Source organism: Urocampus carinirostris, chromosome 2 (assembly GCF_059441175.1).
Source record: "Urocampus carinirostris isolate Australia breed hairy pipefish chromosome 2, RoL_Ucar_1.0, whole genome shotgun sequence".
Lineage (NCBI taxonomy): Eukaryota > Metazoa > Chordata > Actinopteri > Syngnathiformes > Syngnathidae > Urocampus > Urocampus carinirostris.
In genome coordinates this window covers 60,384,572-60,406,660 of record NC_142350.1, presented here as the reverse complement: position 1 = coordinate 60,406,660, position 22,089 = coordinate 60,384,572, and the positions used below count along the sequence as shown (strand labels likewise).

General features: G+C 41.5%; 1 protein-coding gene across 1 annotated transcript; it reads right to left on the bottom strand.

The window, feature by feature from the left end:
* Nucleotides 1-425: 425 nt before the first annotated feature.
* On the bottom strand, nt 426-15,016 carry LOC148372800 (olfactory receptor 8D1-like). The gene is made up of 4 exons (XM_088327727.1): nt 14,948-15,016; nt 3,037-3,092; nt 1,288-1,350; nt 426-1,203 (listed from the first exon to the last, which is right to left on the bottom strand). Exons 1-4 carry the CDS (start codon nt 15,014-15,016, stop codon nt 426-428), a joined length of 966 nt encoding a protein of 321 aa, XP_088183853.1.
* Nucleotides 15,017-22,089: the final 7,073 nt, after the last annotated feature.

The following is a 22,089-nucleotide window of genomic DNA, read 5'->3' as shown; positions in this document are numbered from 1 at the left end:
TTACTTCATTTAAAAAAAAAAAAAAAATCTGAATCTGAGTCTAATACATGTTGAAGGATTTGGTAAGATTGTTTCGCTTTAGTGGCGTTTTCATTGAGTATTCAATCCCCTGCTGGTTAGACTTTGTAATCATATACATTTTACATACATATAAGTAATATTGTGCATTCCTGTATTGTAATTTCCTGAACACGTGCATGTATGTGTTTCATCAGGTTCGATCAGCTCTATTGAATGACACATTTCCGATTGTGAGGCACACTTGAATGAAAATGAGAATTCGATGACAGACTGGATGGTAGGAGGCCTCTTTATCTGTATATCCTGATTACATAATACGTCATGACATTTTTCAAGGAAAAAACACAAGGCATCAAAGTATGAACACACAGGCTCACACAATACAAACATGTCTTTTTGTTATTTCAACGCACCACGAGAAGAATTTTGATGCGCTTCCGAATTTCTTTCATTTTCAAGCCGTAAATGATTGGGTTGAGCAAAGGATTAAACACCACGATTTGAAGACTCACAATCTGTTGAAAACGCGGGGGAAGCACCGACTCCAGTATCCCGTTCACAAAGACGTCGAAGCCTGTGAAAGTGAGCGTCGCCGTTAAAACGAGCAGATGAGGTAAACACGTGTCGAGCACTTTTTTCCCGACTTGTCCGGAGTTTTTGTAGGTGACCATGAATATCATGAAGTAGGTGAAAAGGATGAACAAAACAGGGATGATCAAATTGATTGACATACTAATTGAAGTGCACACTAAAAGATACGATGGTAAGGTACAATGAATCTTAATTAATCCAGTATTGCAAAAATATTCCCCTAAACTCAAGCTGCAGACTTTTTGTCTGGATTGAGCCACAATTGTCGCTGACATCATGAGAGCAGGCAGACACCAGGCCACGACCAAGAAAACACCGACGCAAGTTTTACTCATGATAGATGTATATCGCAAGGGCCTGAATATGGACACGTATCTGTCATAAGACATGGCTAACAGCAACCAAATGTCAGTACCAACAAAACTGGCGAAAAACAGAACCTGAACCAAGCAACCGGGATACGAAATTCTCTGCTGGGGAGACAAGGCATCCACGCAAAGCTTGGGTAAAACAACAGAGCTGAAACAAAGCGAATTGAGAGACAGAGCTGCAATGAAAATGTACATGGGTTCATGAAGGTTCCTGTGAATCCAGATGACACAAATAATGAGGCTGTTAGGGCAGAGAATGAGGATGTACATTGCCAAAAAACTGAAAAAGTAAACATATCTGTACTTGTCAACGTCTACGAAACCATCAAGAGTTAGCATTAGAGTTCCGTTGAGTTCCATAATGACCCTCTGCAGGAAACAGATAATGGACAAGTTGAGTCGATGGCTCAAAGGTCCATTTTGATGTTGACCAAATGCTTGAGAGGAGTTGTTGCACGGACAGAAGTAAGAAAACATCCAAAGGGTCGCCAAGATGCTGACAGCCTTCGATTGGTCGAAATGTTGAGAAGGCGTTTTGCTCCTCCCCGTTGTGGACTTGAAATCCTCAGGAGGCAAAATACAGCTTAGAGCTTCTTCTTTTGGCCTTCTATGATTTCGTTTTCAAATTCAATATAAATACAATTTCTTAAATAAAAAAACCCTTGTCTTGCATCTATTGTAGTCTGGTGATATGTTGCACCCTCAGAAAAAATATGCTGAGCAGAATGATAAGTTTTCCTGATTACTTTAGATGTACTGTCGGCAGTTTTCGCCGGTGGTAGCTTTCGTTAGGAAAATGTGATTTGATGTGGAGTTTTAGTTGTCCCTGACCTGGATTCAGGCTATATTTGTGTCAACTGGGTCGCTAACATTAGCTACTGGCTGTACAGACTGCAGCATTATTGGCTAGCATTGTGACAATAGTGTTAGCAGCTAGCATTGATTGTTAGCATTAACGTCAAGCATGAGGCAGAGCAGGATTAGCAAATGGCTAACAGCGCTCCCTTTGGCAACTAGCGCCACTGGTTCCTAACATTAAAGGCCAGCATTAATGATGCAAACCTTTGTTGCTTTTCGCCGGTAGTAGCTTTCGTTAGGAAAATATGATTTGATGTAGAGTTTTAGTTGTCCCTGACCTGGATTCAGGCTATATTTGTGTCAACTGGGTCGCTAACATTAGCTACTGGCTGTACAGACTGCAGCACTATTGGCTAGCATTGTGACAATAGTGTTAGCAGCTAGCATTGATTGTTAGCATTAATGTAAAGCATGGGGCAGAGCAGGATTAGCAAATGGCTAACAGCGCTCCCTTTGGCAACTAGCGCCACTGGTTCCTAACATTAAAGGCCAGCATTAATGATGCAAACCTTTGTTGCTTTTCGCCGGTAGTAGCTTTCGTTAGGAAAATATGATTTGATGTAGAGTTTTAGTTGTCCCTGACCTGGATTCAGGCTATATTTGTGTCAACTGGGTCGCTAACATTAGCTACTGGCTGTACAGACTGCAGCACTATTGGCTAGCATTGTGACAATAGTGTTAGCAGCTAGCATTGATTGTTAGCATTAATGTAAAGCATGGGGCACGGCAGGATTCGCAAATGGCTAACAGCGCTACCTTTAGCAACTAGCGCCATCGATTCCCAACATTACAGGCCAGCATGAATGATGCGAACCTTGGTTGCTTTTTAGTATAGTAAACATTTTTATTGCATTTAAATAATATATTATAATACTTATGATAAATATACAAATAGTAAAATAGTTTAAGGCTGCAGCCCAATTTATTAGCATCGCTGTTTTGGTCATAAGTCCTTCCTTCCGGCTCAGCTTGTATTTCTTTCTATTGTTAAGCTATAATGGACATTTTTTCTGATAAAGAACTTTCAGAAGTAGATACTGTTGTGAGTTATGGTGGACACACTGGATATAATTTAAGATGGTTTAGTTACTTTCACTTTTTGATCCAGTTCTGAGTCAAGTCATTCGGTTTAGGAGTTTCTCGGGGCAACAACAAACAGAATAAGGAACAGCTTTTCCCCCAAAGCCATTGCCACCCTGAACTCCATGAACTCGAACTCGTCCATGAGCATAATGTTCTGTCCAATTGCGACTGTGAATATGCACATATTTATCATACATCAGTATACATTTTTCATGTTTTATCCTTGTGGACATTTTGACCTTTTTAAAGTGTTTTACTTCCACTGAAAGGAGAAGCCCTCCAATTTTGTTTTATTTGTGTGATGGCAATTAAGGACAATAAGACCCATTCATTCTCAAAGAATGTAATTTAATCTTCAAGTACATAAATTGACATGGAATTCCATCCATCCATCCATTATCTGCACCGTTTATCCCCAGTAGGGTCGCGGGGGTGCTGGTGCCCATCACAGCTATCTTCTGGCAGTGGGCATGGGGACACCCTGAACAGGTTTCCAGCTACAATGAAGTACCGTAAATTCCGGACTATAAGCCGCTAATTTTTCCCCAAACATTCAACCCTGCGGCTTATTCAGTGATGCGGCCAATTTATGTAATTTTTCTAACGGCCGCCAGCGGCGCTCGAGTACAAAAGATTAAGACCGGTGGAATATATGCGCCGAGGAAGACTGCAACTTCTTGGCTTGACTAGCGGCGAGAAATCTTTCACTAAAGCTGGCCGCATGCGAAAGGCAACTTTTTTCACAAGTCTGCCAGTGGATCCTGACAGCGTGGGGCAGCATCAAATAATCCACCATCACCCACGGGTTCCGAAAAGCCGGTCTGCTGCGTGACGGAGAAGAGGGCACAGAATCAGGAGTGGATGGGAGCGTGGGACGACGTCTATATGACAAAGTTTCTTTGCGACACTGAGAAAGACGACTTTGATGGCTTTAGTTCTAAGGAGGAAGATAAGGACAGTTTACCGTGATTTTTACCAGTATGGTATGTTTTTTTAACAGACCCGTTTACTGTGTTGCGAGCGTGTTGCTAGCGTGTTGTTAGCGTGTTGCTACCATTAACTGCCCGGATGAAAGTTATATTATTATTATTAAAGCTTTGAAAACTCTCTCGGCGTACCGTCTTTCTTTGTAAATATGTGTAAGCATGTATGATATGTATTTGCAACTGTATATTTTTGTAATGTATTTATTTGTGTTTATTTTGGACACTTATTCTGATATGTTTTGGACGGGCGAATTAAAAAGAAGGGGCGTAACAAGCGCGGGCTGACGGGAAGTGGGTACCGGTAAAGGTGAGTGTGTGTGGTCACGGCGGACAATAGTGGATATATATTTTTCCCACCCTTACCTTTGGAAATATACACTTTTTTCTTTGGATTACTTTCAACGGTCTTTTTCCGACGCCTGCCTGGCTGATACGAAGGAGAAGGATGATTTGGGATGGGTCAGCGGACCGACGTCTGACCTGCAGCATGTCAACCCCTGCATTTACCAGCTGGCAGAGACGGGAGGCAGCGTCATGGCCGTCATAGACTTTCTGGACTGGTTTGCAGGCTGGGGGCGTCGTTGATGTCATGCACTTTCCGGACATTTTCAACATCTTACCTAATGTTTACTATTATGTGTACAGTAATGCTAATTGTAATTCACCCTGGTCAATCCTGGAAGGGGGATTACCACATGTGAGGTCCTTTCTCAAGGTTTCTCTTTTCTCCTCACACTGAGGTTTTTGAGTTTTTCCTTGCCCGCATGCTGGTTTAAGATCAGGTAATTGTGAAATTTTGTAACTGTAATCCTGTGCAGTCCTTTGAGACATTTTTGTGATTAAAGGCTATATAAATAAATTTGACTTGACTTGACTTTCAACGGAACCCGGACTCTGCCGGTCTGCATCAAACCTTAAGTACCGGTATCATTTTCCGTTCATTTTGCCGGCTGTGATTTTTGTACTGTGTACTTAAAATGAAGAATATTCAGTTACAATCGTGGTACTTAAAGTCGGGTCTGGGTTAATTATGTGTTTGTGTTACATCTTTTTAATGTTGGCGCATGCGGCTTTAATTCAGGTGCGGCTTGTGCAAGTACAAAATCGTTTTTTCTCTTATAATGTGGTGGGTGCGGCTTATAATCAGGTGCACTCTATAGTCCGGAATTTACGGTACTTATGTCTGAGCAGACCGTTTTGTCGACATTATGGGTCTGGGAGAAACTGGGAATTGGAAGAGAATTTGCCGGTACATAATGTAATGTTGTTTTACGTACGTGTACATATTGAACTGGAACATTATTGACGCACTGGAGCAAGGAGACCATTAGGCCAATCAGAATGCACAATCCAAATCAGTGAAGAAGGAAGACAGTGAAGAGTGGACCACAATACAGCAAGTGTTCACTGTTTTCAAATACAGTGGAACCTCGGTTTTCGAACGCCTCTCAGTTCGAACAAATCGGAGTCCGACCAAAAATTTCGAGAAATTCTTGCTTCGCTGTTCGGTCAAAAAATCGGAGTTCGAACGCCGGTAATGCGTGAGTGCGTACGCTAGGGTGCGATGCTGAGCGGCGTACGGGTGTAGATCGCTCTTTTCGTGACCAACTGTTATCGCGTGCGGACGTGCTTCGTTTTGCTTTCGCTTTTAATATAGGTGTACCAAGTGTTTTAGCCCCTTATTATGCCTCCGAAGAAAGTCAGTGCAAGCAGCAAAGTTGCTACTGGTGAAAAAAGAAAAGTAGTGCGTACAACTATTGCATTTAAGGAAGAAATAATAGCAAAATATGAATGAGGTGTGCGAGTGTCTGATCTTGCTAGGGAATACAGCATGGCTAAATCTACGATCAGTACGATACTAAAAAATAAGGAGGCTGTGAAATAGGTCGGTATTTTAAGAGAAAAGAACATCCTTCCAAACAATAATTTTCCTTCCTCTTCCATCCCTCTCACCACTGTCCACCTGCGCCTTCTGCTGACCACCACAAAGGTAAGAAATCCTATTCATAATTCGTTTCTTTATCCTTTTTTTTTAATTTTTACACGTTCACGTTAGCGTAATCTTTCGTACGGAAGATTACGATAAAGCGAACGTACGATTAGCCTGGGTTAACTTTATGTTTACGTTGAACATTCAAGGTAAACATTCAGGGTGTTGGAACGGAGCCCAACTTTCAGGGTGTTGGAACGGAGCCGCCTTTTCAATGAACCGCTCACCACTTAATGTGGAGACCCGGGTGCTAAATGACTTGTAAACGACCTGATTTTTTTGTTTTTACACGTTCATGTTGGCGTAATCTTTCGTACGGAAGATTACGATAACACGGACGTACGATTAGCCTGGATTAGCTTAATGTTTACGTTCATGGTAAACATTCAGGGTGTTGGAACGGATTAAAATGATTTTACATTACTTTTAATGGGAGAAACGATTTCGGTGATTGAACAAATCGGTTTTCGAACAGGGTTCTGGAACGGATTATGGTCGAGAACCGAGGTTCCACTGTATATTTTCTTTTAGTAAGACTGTGCGTGCATGCGTTTAAATTCCCTCAAAAGACTTTGCATGTACATGTGTATGTTTAAATGTATCCGTTCAGCTCTAACTCTATGGGAAATGTGGTACACTCTTTAAAGAAAATGGAATGCACATGTATTTCTCCATAAGAGGTACTGGTAGAAGGCTGTCGTTTCAAATGTATACAATTACAGTTTTGGGAATATCTATTAAATGTATTAAATTAAGGTGACTCAAATTTCTGTGGACATCTTTGATTTAAATACGTCCACATAATCACAAGGACTAACAGGTATGGTGACTCACATATAATCCGGCTCGCAAGCTTAAAAACATATGCGCACACATACATCACAAATCTGCATTCCTGAGTGAAAACCTCTCACCATGCAAACATACAGTGGCTTGCGAAACTATTTGCCCCCCTTGTGACCTTTTGCCACATTTCAGACTTCTAACATGAAGATATAAAACTAATTTCTTGTGAAGAATCAACAATAAGTGGGGCACGATCATTAAGTGGAACACACTCTATTGGATATTTTAAACAGAGAGCATCATGAAGAACGAGGAACACACCAGGTAGGTCCGAGATACCCTTGAGGAGAGGTTTAAAGCTGGATTTGGATAGAAAAAGATTTCCCAAGCTTTAAACATCCCAAGGAGCACTGAGCAAGCAATAATATTAAAATGGAAGGAGTATCAGTGTCACGAGGCGGCGTGGTGTGGAAGGTGACCGGACCAGAACGGAGGCAGGAGGCATGAAGGGAGAACTCAAATGCGTTGACGATCCATAAGTTTTATTTTACAAAATAAAAGTCGCCCAATACTCCGAGGCAAAACAGAACAATACAGAGTTCCTCCGGCACGAACTCAACAGGACAAGGCATAACAGACTAAAACATGACAAGGCATAACAGACTAAAACAGGACAAGCATAACAGACCGGGATTGTGTATAAGAGTAATGAACCAGCACCCGCCAAACCCAAAATCCAGCCTTAAAAAGCAGAACAGCAATCAGCTGATCTGCTTCAGCTTGAGTTCGGGGCGTGGCATACTGGTCGTCATGGCGACCGTGACAATCAGACCACTGCAAATTCACCAAGTCCGGGCCTTCCCCTTAAACTTTCAGCTCATACAATGAGAAAACTGATCAGAGATGCAGCCAAGAGGCCCATGATCACTCTGGATGAACTGCAGAGGTCTACAGCTGAGGCGGGAGACTTTGTCCAAAGGACAACAATCAGTCGTATACAAATCTGGCCTTTATGGAAGAGTGGCAAGAAGGAAGGAATTTCTTCAAGATATCCATAAAAAGTGTTGTTTAAAGTTTGCCACAAGCCACCTGGGAGACACCAATCATGTGGAAGAAGGTGCTCTGGTCAGATGAGACCAAAATCAGACTTTTGGGCAACAATGCGAGATGTTATGTTTGGCTTAAAAGCAGCACATCTCATCACCCTCAACAGACCATCCCCACAGTCAAACATGGTGGTGGCAGCATCATGGTCTGGGCCTGCTTTTCTTCAGCAGGGACAGGGAAGATGGTTAAAATTGATGGGAAAAATGGATGGAGCCAAATACAGGACCATTCTGGAAGAAAACCTGATGGAGTCCGCAAAAGACCCGAGACTGAGACGGAGATTTGTCTTCCAACAAGATAATGATCCAAAACATAAAGCAAAAGCTACAATGGAATGGTTCACCAAAAACATATCAAGGTGTTAGAATGGCCAAGTCAAGGTCCAGATCTCAATCCAATTGAGAATGGGTCGCAAGAACTCAAAACTGCTGTTCACAAATGCTTTCCATCCAACCTCACTGAGTTTGAGCTGTTTTGCAAGGAGAAATGGGCAAAAATATCAGTTTCTCGATGTGCAAAACTGATGGAGAAATACCCCGAGCGACTTGCTGCTGTAATCGCTGCAAAAGGTGGCGCTACAAAGTATTAACTCACAGGGGCTGAATAATTTTCACACACCCACTTTTTCATTTTTTATTTGTTAAAAAGTTTAAAATATCCAATAAAGTGTGTTCCACTTTATGATTGTGTCCTTCTTATTGTTGATTCTTCACAGGAAATTACAGTTTTACATCTTTATGTTTGAAGTTTGAAATGTGGCAAAAGTTTACAAAGTTCAAGGGGACCAAATAGTTTCGCAAGCCACTGTATATGACTTGTGCATTTTATATTGTATTTAATGTTTCTACCATAAACTACAACAGCAATGTTCTCTCTAATTTTCCAGGGGTCTGAGCGTTCACACAAAGTCGGTGAGCAACACTTGAAACAACAGTGAGCAACCATAATCCCAAGTGTGGCAAGATAATTCATTATCAAACATGTCCAAAACTTGACATCAAGTTACATTTTGCTGAGTTTCCGGCAATGCAAAATTATTTTTGTCTTTTGAATGAATTGACTCATGTACTATTGCAAAGGTTGTACGGCCTACGAACGTCGTTTGTTCTTACAATTCTTTCACAAAATATCCATTTTTTTAAATTTCCTTATATATTTTGTGCATGATATTAACATTTTTGGGGGCTTATTGAGTCGGTTGCAAGATACAGAACTGTACTTAATCACATTTTTTAGTGGAGGTACAATGTTGGCAACAAGATTTACTTGATATAATTGAAAATTATTTGAATGCAACACAAACTTTTTCTTCTTTTTTCCGTGTTTTTTCTACTTTTGTTTAAATTCCTTTAAAAAAAATCCCATTGTGTTTATCCGAGCTGTTACTTTTTTCTTTTTGTTCTCTGTTTACTTTTTTCCTACATTTCTTTCTTTTCTTTTTTTCTGTCTTTTTTCTAAAATTTTTCCTTCTTTTTTTCTCAGCTTTTCACTACCTTTTCATTTTGGTATTTGTTTTCTTTTTTATTCTATTCCCCCCTTCTTTTAAGTCATTTTGTGCATAGTTTTACATAATATTTGCTCATGTTGGTATTAAAGAAGCAAAAACAACCTGAAGAGCCGTTGAGCACCCGAAAGAGCCAGTTCCTTTTAGTGAGCCGAGCCGAAGAAGCCGGTTCTCGTCCAACTCTACTAACTTTACTCAACTACGTTCTACTATGACTTGACTTCAAAATACTGCATTTAGGACACAACGTCGGGGGAACCCGTGTATTTTTACCTTCATGCACGGTAACTTTGACTTAAGTCGCTTCTTAATTAGTAATTTTGAGCCCTCATTTTTGTGCGCCGGCTAGAATGTGCGAGCAGTGCGCAATTGCGCACGCGCGTAGCTTAGAGGGAACACTGAGTACGAGTGAGTCGTCCGTTAGCATAAGCAACAGAGTGAGGTATGCTACGTTATGCGGGGCTGGGTTAAGAGTGTACTGTGATGTTAATATGAATATTTGGTTACCATATAACACAAAGTGAGTTGTTTTTGGAAGGTACAGTTATGGTGTTTTTGTTAAATGATTCTTGAAAAGTACCAATTAATGGCAATGTTATTTTGTATTTATATGTTAAAAGGGATATCATGTGATTTAATGAGACTTGTTCAATAATCACTCCTAATGTCAACAAGTAAATGGTGTCGTGTGAGACTGACATTTACCATCTATTTTGCAGATTAGGTAAAAGAACAACAAAACCAAAAATATATAAAACAAAGGAGCTAGACCATCCACCTGTGTCCCGTTACATCAGCGGTTATGAAAATAGGAATTTAAGGTAGAAAAGTTGTCAAGACGGTATACCATGAGAAACACCGTGCCATTAAAAGCACAACCTTCTTTTCCATGTTGTTTGATATTTAACAGGCAAGCATGTATTCATCCTTAAATGGTAAATGGTCTGCATTTATATAGCGCTTTTCAAGTCAATCAAGACCTCCCAAAACGCTTTACAATGTGCTTCACACACACTCTCACACACCGATAGCAGTGTCAACCATACAAGGCAACTACCTGCTTATCGGGGGCATTAGGGATTCAGTGTCTTGCCCAAGGACACTTCGACATATCCTTAAACAGATTAGGATTTATAAGACTACTGACAGGCAGCACGGCGGCGCAGTGGTTAGCGCGTGTGCGGCACAGTTCTAAGGTCTTGGGAACCTCCTGTGGGGGTTCAAATCCAGCTACAGGACTTACTGTGCGGAGTTTGTATGTTCTCCCCGTGCTCCAGTTTCCTCCCACATTCCAAAGACATGCATTTCAGGTGGATTGGCCTGTCCAAATTGTCCCTAAGTGTGAATGAGCGAGTGAGTTGTCTGTCCCTGTGTGCCCTGCGATTGGCTAGCAACCAGTTCAGGGTGTCCCCTGCCCACTGCCCGGTGATTGCTGGGATGGGCGCCAGCACCCCCGCAACCCTACTGAGGATAAGCGGTGCAGCTAATGAGATGAGAAGACTACTGACACACGCTTCGAAAATACAAAGTTTACATACGGTCTGCCACAGAAGCTCTCTTGTTTCATACTGATTGTTTATTTATGGACCATTGTTGGAATTCTTCAACGAGGACCCTGTAAATTATACACATTTTAACCTATTCTCTCGCACAATAGAGTGAACTTTATCAGGATTCTGTCTATTTATTTGCACATTTATGTATTGAATACTTTTGCTGCAGAATACATAAAATCATGTTATAAGCAATGATGATTATGACACATGGGCATAGCGGTCAACACCCAGAGGAGAAAATGTCCTGAAGCTAAGCCTGATAATATCCGTGTTTGTATTCAACACGTAAAAAACAAGCTCGCCATTGGGGAATAACTAATGATGACCCAGTGATCAATGTTGATGTCTTGTTTTCAAGACCATTTCTCCCAAGAGTCAACATCACTGTGACCACATACTCATCACAATAAACCCCCTGAGGCGAGCTTGTTTTTACGCCATCATTTCATCATTCGCTGGTCCTTCAGAATGTAGCATCACACTGCGAACAACTCGAGGATCAGTCAAGTCAAGCTAATCTCTCCGGCCCAGCTTGTTACCCAAATCTATGTACAGTGGAACCTCGGTTCTCAACCATAATCCGTTCCGGAACCCTGTTCGAAAACCGATTTGTTCAATCACCGAAATCGTTTTTCCCATTAAAAGTAATGTAAAATCGTTTTAATCCGTTCCAACACCCTGAATGTTTACCATGAACGTAAACATGAAGCTAACCCAGGCTAATTGTACGTTCCCGTTAGCGTAATCTTCCGTACGAAAGATTACGCTAACATGAACGTGTAAAAATTTAAAAAATCAGGTCGTTTACACGTCATTTAGCACCCGGGTCTCCACAACAAGTGGCTAGCGCTTCGTTGGAAAGGGGGCTCCGTTCCAACACCCTGAATGTTTTACGTAAACAAAGCTAACCCAGGCTAATCGTACGTTCGCGTTATCGTAATCTTCCGTACGAAAGATTACGGTAACATGAAAGTGTAAAAATAAAAAAAAGGATTATGAATGGGATTTCTTACCTTTGTGGTGGACGGTGGGGAGAGAAAAATCATCAAAAGTTTTTCAACCTCTTCCAAAACTTGCGGCAGTTGCTCGCTTATAGCGCTAACTTCCTTAGCCGCATCACTCGATTTCACAGCCTCCTTATTCTTTAGTATCGTACTGATTGTAGATTTAGCCATGCTGTATTCACTAGCAAGATCGGAAATTCGTACACCTCTTTCATATTTAGCTGTTATGTCTTTCTTAAAGGCAATAGTTGGACAAACAACTTGTCTTTTTTTACCTGTCCTGCTTGCACCGACCTTCTTCGGAGGCATAATTAGGGGCTAAAACCCCCGTACGCCGCTCAGCATCGCACCCTAGCTTACCGGCGTTCGAACTCCGATTTTTTGACCGAACAGCGAAGCAAGAATTTCTCGAAATTTTTGGTCGAACACCGATTTGTCCGAACTGAGAGGCGTTCGAAAACCGAGGTTCCACTGTACTGCAATTGAACATTGCATGTACTGAATATTGCTTGTACATCATTCAGTAGTACCAGTGTTTGAAATAACATCTGCCCGGACGCCCAGGGCGTGCATCTTTTACGTCGGGCGTACAACTTCCACAACGTCTCTGCCCGGTTGGCCGACAACTTTTTCAAGAAAAACAACATCTTTCGTTTTTATTTTTTTCAAATCAATTGTTTGTTTTATTCTGATTTCGAAATCTTTGTTCGGTTTGGAAATTTCGGAATGGGACTTACTTCCGCGTTCGAGTAAGGATGGTTAGTCATTTCCGGTTTCTCGTAAACAGCCCAAACAAAGCGCGAAATAACGTCATGGCAGAGTTAACTTATACACGCTGTTTGTTGGAGTTGCCGAAGATCATGGTAAATGATGTCTGGAGAATTGTCCGACCGTAGCACCACAGACCAAACTTGAAAAGCAAAAGTAACTGCGTCACATTTCAGGGAGGTCAGTCATGTTGCTCCAAGAAAAGCAGAAAACCCGGTCAGAAAGACTCATCTGAGGAACACGATAAACTGAACACATGGAGAGGAGGTCTGCAAATAGAATTGAGTGCCTTAAAGGATTATGCCGTCTAAAAAATGTGAACTTAACCACGTGTGGGCAAGTAGTCCATCCAGATACACCGTGGTTGAGTGCATCACCTGATGGGCATGGTACTGTATATGACCCTATCAAGAGACCATCATTTGGGCCCTGACACGATTGCTGTTTTGGGGCACCAACGAATGCCCCGTTGGCGCCAACAGCCCTGGTCGCTGATTGGTTCCCTGACTCTTTTTAAACCCTCGGCTTCCAAGAGGAAGCTGTCAGACCATCCTGTGAACCTTCGCTTTCAGCTAGGCAAGCTTTGTACCTTCTGACAATCTCCTGCCCTGTTTTCTCCAGCCTGATACCTGTTGCCGACCTGTTTCTGGACCTGTTTCTGCCCTGATCTTCCGTCCCGGCCATCGTTCTGATTTGCCCTGTTTCCAGTCTGATACTTGTTGCCTACCATTTTTCTGGACTCGTTACCGACCATGCTCCCCCATCTCGGCTATCGACCAGCTTTCCTGCCGCCTACGACTATCCTCGCTCGACACGGAAGTGCCACTTCCGCGTTCCTCCCATCAGCTACCCGTGTCTGACGATCATCGGATCGTGGAAGCAAGCACTGCTCTCTTTCTCAATAAAACTCAGTAAAAACGAACGCTATTGGGTCCTGTCTCCGTTTCTGGCTTGTAGAAGGCTTGTTGAAATTAAATGCCCAAATATACAAAGTTAAATAGATTGCAAGTACCTCAAATTTGATCATGGTGTGCATAAGCTGAAAGAAAGCCATTGCCATTATTGGCAAATCCAGGGGCAGTTGCTGATTACGGGACTTGAATGGGGTGAGTTTATCTTTGCCAATGAAGACATTCTTGTGCAGCACATTCACAGAGCCAATGCTGTGTTACATTGTATGAAACAAAAAGTTGTTTCTCTTGTACATATGTAACGGGTGTAATAATAACTTTTGTTTCATTGAAATTCCTGCTGAAATATGTTGAATAGTTTTTGTGTAAGTGTCCTCCAATGATGAGTCCAACAGTGCCACCTGCTGGTATGGGGTAGGGTTTGGTTTGGCTTTTGACATGTGACCGGAAGGCGGGGTTTTTGGCAGTCTACAACGAGCTGTCAACGGTAAGACACGATCTTTTGGTGCTCCGCAAAAAGTTAATTTTAAACATTTAAACCACAGCTAACAAATCTCTCAACATGCACAGTAATGTGATTGATGTTGGCAAGCCTTTTAGATTTATTTTCGTTTTGTTTCTGTCGCCTTTTATGTTAGTTTTGCCGGACGTTGCATGTTGTGCTAAAATGCTAATTCCCCTTATAGAGATCAAAGCCAGCAGAGAAGCTAATCACGTAAATTGTACCCGTTTTTATACTCATTATTGTTATTATTTCTATTGTCTCATATATATAAAAAGGATGATGTTGGTTTAAATTTAGACTAAAGAAAAATATGTTGAATTCACTGTAAACGTTAAAAAAAACACTATACGATCTCTTGTTAAAAGTATCTTGTGAAAATGGATGTAAAAATGTATTGTGGTGGTTGATATTCCAAAATGTTTTTATGTAAACTGAAAATAAAGCTCTTTGATATGTTGTTGGGCAGTCTACAACGAGCTGTCAACGAGATCAAGGAGATCAAAGCCAGCAGAGAAGCTAGTCACGTGTTTGACTCATTCATTTGCAGCAACTGTTATAAAAACTTCATCATCCAGTCCAGCGTGAATGTGGATCTTTGATGGGACAGGTACACCGCGGTTACACATATAGATGTCAAAATACCTTTCAATGTACAAATAAGTTGAAATGGAATACATTTCAATGCAATACTTTTATTAAAGAAAAAGTCAACAAGCTGCAACGAGAGCCATGTGTGTAATTCAAAGAAAGCAAAGACATAATACAAAATTCAACACTAAAGCATTATGCAGGTAAGTTATCAGGAGTCAAATATCTATACACATCTGTGGGCTTGGAAAATGTCAGCTACACACTCGAAAGCTACTTTTAACAATGAAGTCGTCTCTTCGATTTTTGATGACCTACCGTAATTTTGAGTTTTGGGGAAACGTATGGAAGCTTAGGCCCGGATGACAAGTAGCCGATGCTGCACATTGAGGTACACAGCATGGCTGGCCGAATTGTCTCCCTGTTTTTGGAAACAGACATTTGGGCAATTACAAGTCATTCTGACCTTCGGTGGGCATAAGAACAGTTGAAATTAATTGCAAGTAACGTCCAAAAACAAATCCGTATTCGGCTTTGGCGGGTTTGTTGCTAGGAAAACATTGAGACCAGCGCTGAACAGAAACGTTTCCGAGATTTTTTCCGGAAATACATGATCGTCTCTCGTTCATGGAGCCTATTTCGGTTCGTTCGGCAATTTGCATACTCGCCAGCCAATCAGAAGCCTGCATCGAATAACTTCGTGCTTCCGGACTTTCCAGAGCGTTATAAGGTCGTGCATCTGCATATCATTTTCCAAAGTTGACGCACAGAGAACACAAGAAAAATTGTGGTTATAGGAATCAAGCCCCAGAAGGGATATTCAAAAGAAGCTAACCAAATTTAAGACGCTACAAGACGTAAACGTACATTAAAAGCAAAGAAAAGAGGGGTTCACATGGCTTGTAGCAGACGAAAAGATTATTTTGTATTTTGTATGGGAATATAGGACCGTTTGTAAGGGGATGGAGCCGTGGAGGTTGACAAGTATGAAATTAAATGAAATGATCTGCATTTATACAGTGGGACCTCGCTACTTCGCGGTTCGACGTTCGCGGCTTAAGAGCTTCGTGGTCTGTAATGTTTTTTTTTTTTTAAGGGGCGTCGCTACTTTGCAGATTTTCACTTTTTGCGGGAATCCCCCTCGGCCGACGACCCTAGCACGGCGCGCCGTTCTCGTTTCCCGGCACGCGGTTTTGGTGCAGCTTCCGCTTCACCGCCCCACTAACCCCACAGGTCCCCCCTATTAGATTTATTTCATTTTATTTAATTTTTTTTTGAAGGGGCGTCGCTACTTCGCAGATTTTCACTTTTTGCGGGTGGTTTGGCTCCCCATTAACCGGGTCTAAAAAATAATAATTTAAAAGAAAAAAAAATAAATCTTTTTTTTCCTTTTTGAAGGGGCGTCGCTACTTCGCAGATTTTCACTTTTTGCGGGTGGTTTTGGTCCCCATTAACCGCGATAACCGAGGTCTTACTGTATATCGCTTTTCAAGGCAAGACTTCTCAAAGCAAGACTTCCCAAAGCGCTTTACAGTGTGCTTCACATTTCCCAATAGCGGCCGTGCAGCCATGTAAGGCGCTAACCTGCTTATTGGGTATTAGGGGTTCAGTGTCTTACCCAAGAAGACTTCGACATGTAACACAGAGGAGCCGGGATTCGAACTGCGATCTCTTGATCCCAAGACGAGCGCTCTACCTCCTGAGCCACTGCCGCATATTGCCATATTTGCATATTACAATACGTTTTAAAAGTATGAAGGTTGGAAAGCCTTTTAATATTTTTCTTTTGTTTTCTGGAGTGATTGTCTTGTCGGAGCATTGCTACAATACAACTTTTGCATAAATGGCGACAAAAAATGTCCTTTTTTCAAACAGATAGGGGAAAAATAACAACTTTAGGGACGTACCGGATATTCCTTGTCTGTTCCTGTCCCTAGGCAACAGTGTTATAGTTTGATCCGGATCGCTTGCAGTACGTTAGATTTTTTTTGGGTGAGGGATGAGTTCCTGTAAGGCTTCATTTTGTCACCAATTCTGTTCATAATGTTTGTGTACTGAAATTCTTGGCACATCCGTGGTGCCAAGGAGTGGGATTTGGTATCTTCTGCATTGCTTCTGTGCTTTTTGAAGATTGTTTGCTCGAGCAAGACACAATCCCAAGCTCTCTTTGGTACGGTTTGCTGCCGAGTGTGAAGCATTTTATTAAAGATCAGTACCCCCCAAATCTAAGACCATTGTTCGTAGCCAGAAAAGAGCGCCATTCCCTCCCTGAGAGTATGAAATGGGGTATCTTAGGGATCACGAGTTGGGGCGGGATAGAGCAGGAAATCAACGGGAAGATTTGGGGTCCCCTGTCCTTTGTACCCAACCTTGGAATAGTGGTTAACAATACATGGATAGCTATCATTCATATATATTGTTTTTTGTGTTTTTTGGGGGGTTTCAAACTGGATTCTCATCTCATTAGCCGTACCGCTTATCCTCAGTAGGGTCACGGGGGTGCTGGAGCCCATCCCAGCCATCTCCGGGCAGTGGGCAGGGGACACCCTGAACTGGTTGCCAGCCAATCGCAGGCCACACGGGGGACTGTCTGTCACTCGCTCATTCACACCTAGGGACAATTTGGACCGGCCAATTCACCTGAAATGCATGTTTTTGGAATGTGGGAGAACATACAAACTCCGCACAGGAAGTCTGGAGCTGGATTTGAACCCACGTTCCCATGACATGAAATTTTCCCTATTGCCAATGTTCATTTTTGTAAACAAAACAAAATTAAACAAATTTATCTTTATCATAACCAGCTCAGTGGCCTTGAGGGTAGGGCGCCTGCTCCAAGGCTGGGAGGTCGCTGGTTCAAGCCTCGGTTGAGTCATACCTAAGACTTACAAGGTTGGTACTCGGCATTAAGGGTTGTAGTTGGGGGTTTGCTCACCTAATGACTCCTAACACAGCAGTTGGGTCTAAAATGGCGGCGCCCTGTTCGGCTGCGGCTACATCGGCTCGCTACAGTTTAACTGTGCGGGTCAGATGTATCGACATTTCGTTTTGTGTGCATGTTTACAAGAATGACAATAAAAGTAAATTCTTCTTCTCTTCTTCTTAAACTAGTTCAGGAAGAAGTAAAACAATTTATCTAGTCCAACTCCTTTTCCCTCAAGTATATTGCTTAAAATCCTTCTCATGTTCTATTCTATTACATACCTGTCAACCTCAGCCAATTGGACCTCTTATTGAAGCAGGGGTGTCAAACTCATTTTAACTTGGGGGCCACACGATAGAACAAACATTCTGTCGGGGGCCGGACTAGTAGATTAAAGTGAAAGAAAAAGAGAGATAAAGAAATAAGAGAAAGAGGGAGGGAAAAGGAGAGAAGGTTGGACAAAGAAAGAAAAAGAGAGAGAGGGAGAAAGCGTGAGAAACAAAAGAGATAAAAAGTCGTGAGAGAGGGGGAAAAGAAAGGGAGGGGAAGAAAGAAATCCAAAAAGAAATAGAAAGACAGAAGGAGATAACAAAGAAAAGAAAGCGCGATGGGTAGGAAGAGAGAAAGAGAAAAGGAAAACAGGAAGTTAGAGCTAAAGAAGTTAAAAAGACAGAGAGAGAGAAAGAGACAAAGAGCAACAAAGGAAGAGAAAAAGAGAGACACAGAGAGTGAAAAAGACAGAGACAGAGAGTGTGAGAAAAGGGGTGGAAAAGAGAGAGAGAGAGAGAAAGAAATACAAGTACAATGTCTTTGTTTGAGGCACCTGGCTTTGGCAACATCAAGTTGACATATTTCAACCTGCAGCTTGTTTTTCTCTTGCGCTTCTTTGAGTGTTGTCTCGCGGGCCGGATTCAATCCCTTAGCGGGCCTGACCTGGCCTGAGGGCCGCCTGTTTGACGCCTGTGTATTAAAGACTGCAATTACCTTACAAACCTACCTGTTTACCCACAGCAAGACAGATTATTACAGCTGAAATTGGCAATGAGAGATTGGTCTAACACAGGGGTCGGCAACCTATGGCACGCGTGCCAGCAGTGGCACGCGAGGGGTTAACCAATGGCACGCGAGTGCATGGCCAAATAATATTGATTTTTTTTTTTTAAGCGCATTTACCTGAAATTTAGACATCTCCAGTTGCGCCCCATGTTATGTAAAGGATTTACGTTAGGCTTTAAATGAAATGATCAAATGGTCTGCATTTATATAGCGCTTTTCAAGTCAATGAAGACCTCTCAAAGCGCTTTACAATGTGCTTCACACTTACCCATTCACACACACTCACACACGATTATTATTATAGAATAGAATAGAATAGAATATACCTTTATTGTCATTGCTACAAATGGGCTAACATATTGTGACAACGAAATTGGGCATGACACTCCAGTTTTACACATTCATAGTGAGGTATGAGCAAGAAGATAAAGGAACAGAGAAGATAATGTTATTATTATTATCATTTTAATAAAGGTATATAACCATACATATCCATGCTGAGGCCTAAATTGCTGGTCAAATACATGCTTCATTGACGAGACAAATTAACTTTTCATATGGGCCGGAACGGATTACTACGTTTCCCATTAATTCCTATGGGAAAAATGAATTCAGAACACGATCAAACCAGACCTAGATTGTGTTACGTTTGAAATCTGAGGCACCAAAGTCATTCTATTTGTCGAACTATCTATAATGTACTACGTTACAGAATAACGAATGAAATGAATAAATAGATTCAAAATAAAGAATAATAACGAGCAGGGTTTACTCAGATATTTATGCGGGTTTTTCAGTGAGTTTGCACGGTGTTATGCCGAAAAATGCATCCCTGCCGAGATTTGCATCCCCTAGCTACTATAACCACTTTTACCTCGTTTTATCTCACTTTTATATCACTTTTCGGGAATGTAATGAAGAACATATAACCAAAACCACTTCGTCTTGCATTTGTTGGGAATTTAATACAACTTAAACCATTCTGTCTTTGTATTTGTTGTGAATGTAATCGAACGGCAATGCACACTGTATATAAATCACTTTTGAGAACTGTTATGAACTCTACCATAAAGTGTATTATGCTGAAATAAGCTTAATGGTAGAGTGCATAACAGTTTCAGTACGAGCGATTTGAGTAGAAAAAGGCAAAATAAATATGTTACCTGCTCAAGTGGTTATAGGAGCGGGAGTGACGTGTGCACGCTCCCGCTACGGGATGCAAATTTCGGCATTTTCTCGGAATAACAACGGCAAACAAACACAGACCCTAAAAACCTTTGTCGCTGCTAAAAACATCACCACTGTAGCAAGCTATCACATTGCTCACTGCATAGCAAAGCACAGATAACCATTTACCAATGGCGAATATTTTAAAGAAGCGTGCCTTCTGCATTGCTGCTGTTATTTCAAGTTTTGATATTTTCTACAAGATAACAAGATATATCATTAAAGAATGGTATGGTAGCTGTCCATAGCACTTGTTTTTAGATTGTAGTTGATAGTTGATGAAGAATGGTTGATTCTGGTTAATTCTTGTTGTAAAAAATTGAAGTCAGATTGGCTACAGGCCTTTCCACATGTTGTTCACATTCATCTCATCTCATCTCATCTCATTAGCCGTACCGCTCATCCTCATTAGGGACGCGGGGGGCTGAAGCCCATCCCAGCCATCTTCAGGCAGTGGGCAGGGGACACCCTGAACTGGTTGCCAGCCAATCGCAGGGCACACAGGGACAGACAACTCATTCGCTCATTCACACAATTTGGACCGGCCAATTCACCTGAAATGCATGTTTTTGGAACGTGGGAGGAAACCGGAGTGCCCGGAGGAAACCCACGCAAGCACGGGGAGAACATACAAACTCCGCACAGGAAGTCTGGAGCTGGATTTGAACCCACGACAGGTTCCCATGACATGAACTGTGCCGCACATGCGCTAACCACTGCGCTGCAGTGCTGCCCTTGTTCACATTCATATTTTAGTTAATTGATGAAGAAGAATAGTGGAAGATAAATAGGTCAGTTATACCAGTGTGCCGCTGGAATTTTATCTTTCCAAAAATTTAGGCCATTATTCAGTATTTTTGCACTCTTCAGACGAGGGATACTCATCCACATCAGTAGGTGGCAGTAGATTTTTATATACTTTTTATGTACTAATGATCTGCTCTTGAGGTAGCGCACTACATTTCATAACTTAGTTTGTTTAACAAAGAGGTTTAAGATTGCACCGTAAAAAATAAAGCACATTATTCTTTATTATATTAAATATTATTTTCTTCTTTTTATCTACTAATTATCTGCTTATGAGGTAGTACACTGAAATATTTGACGTAACTTCCTTTTCAAACATTTTCAACGGATGGTGTGCCACGTAACTTTTTTATAAATAAAAGTGTACCTTGGTTCAAAAAGGCTTGAAAAACACTGAGTTATACGATTAAAATGTCTATCCATGTTGTATTTTGGAGTGGTGTAAAATGACAGCTCTGTTGATGTGGCACATTGATTTACAAGGAAATTTGAAAGTGGCACGCCCCACCGAAAAGGTTGCTGACCCCTGGTCTAACAAAATAAGCGAGTCTTTTTTATGAGAAAATTTCCATTACAAAAATATTATATGGTGTACACAATAAAATTAAATGATCAAAAACATATTCATTACTGGACAGACAAAAATTATTGACAGGTATGATAGTAAGAGAGGCAGCACAGTTCTGAGGTCATGAGATTGAATCGTCCTGTGTGGAGTTTGCATGCTCTCCCAATGCCTGCATGGGTTTCCTCCGTGCACTACGGTTTCCTCCCACATCCTAAAACCATGCATTTCAGGTTTACTGGCCAGTCCAAATTGTCCCTAGGTGAGAATCAGTTTTTCTTTGGTCCGAAAAGTGGCAACTGCAATTGTCATCTCATAAATGCTTAGCACAGTCGTTTTTACATGGTTCTGTTCCGCTGTATAACATTAATGATCATGATTTGCATGTTGTTACTGAACATAAGGATCTGGGTGTCACTCTTACTTCAAACTTAAAGTTTGTCACGCATATCGCCAAAATTACCAACAAAGCCAATAACATAGCATCAAACATTTACAGAAACTTTTACAACAAGAACCCAGCATTCTTAGTTCGAATGTTTTGCGTTTATGTTAGACCCGGGTTAGAATATAACAGCGTTGTGTGGAACCCTTACTTACTCAAGGACATTAACCTACTGGAAGGAGTTCAACGACGGTATACGAAGCGGATACCTGGGATGCACAGCTTGTCATATCCGGAAAGACTACAAAGACTGAACTTGGACTTTTTGGAGCTCCGTAGAATTCGATTTGATTTAATTTTTGTGTTCAAAGTACTGCATGGAATGATCGATGTGCCTTTTGATCAATTTTTTGAGTTCTGTCGTGTTGATGGTTTACGTGGTCACAGATATAAGTTACGGGTGCCTAAACCTACCAGCAACTTGCACGGAAACTTTA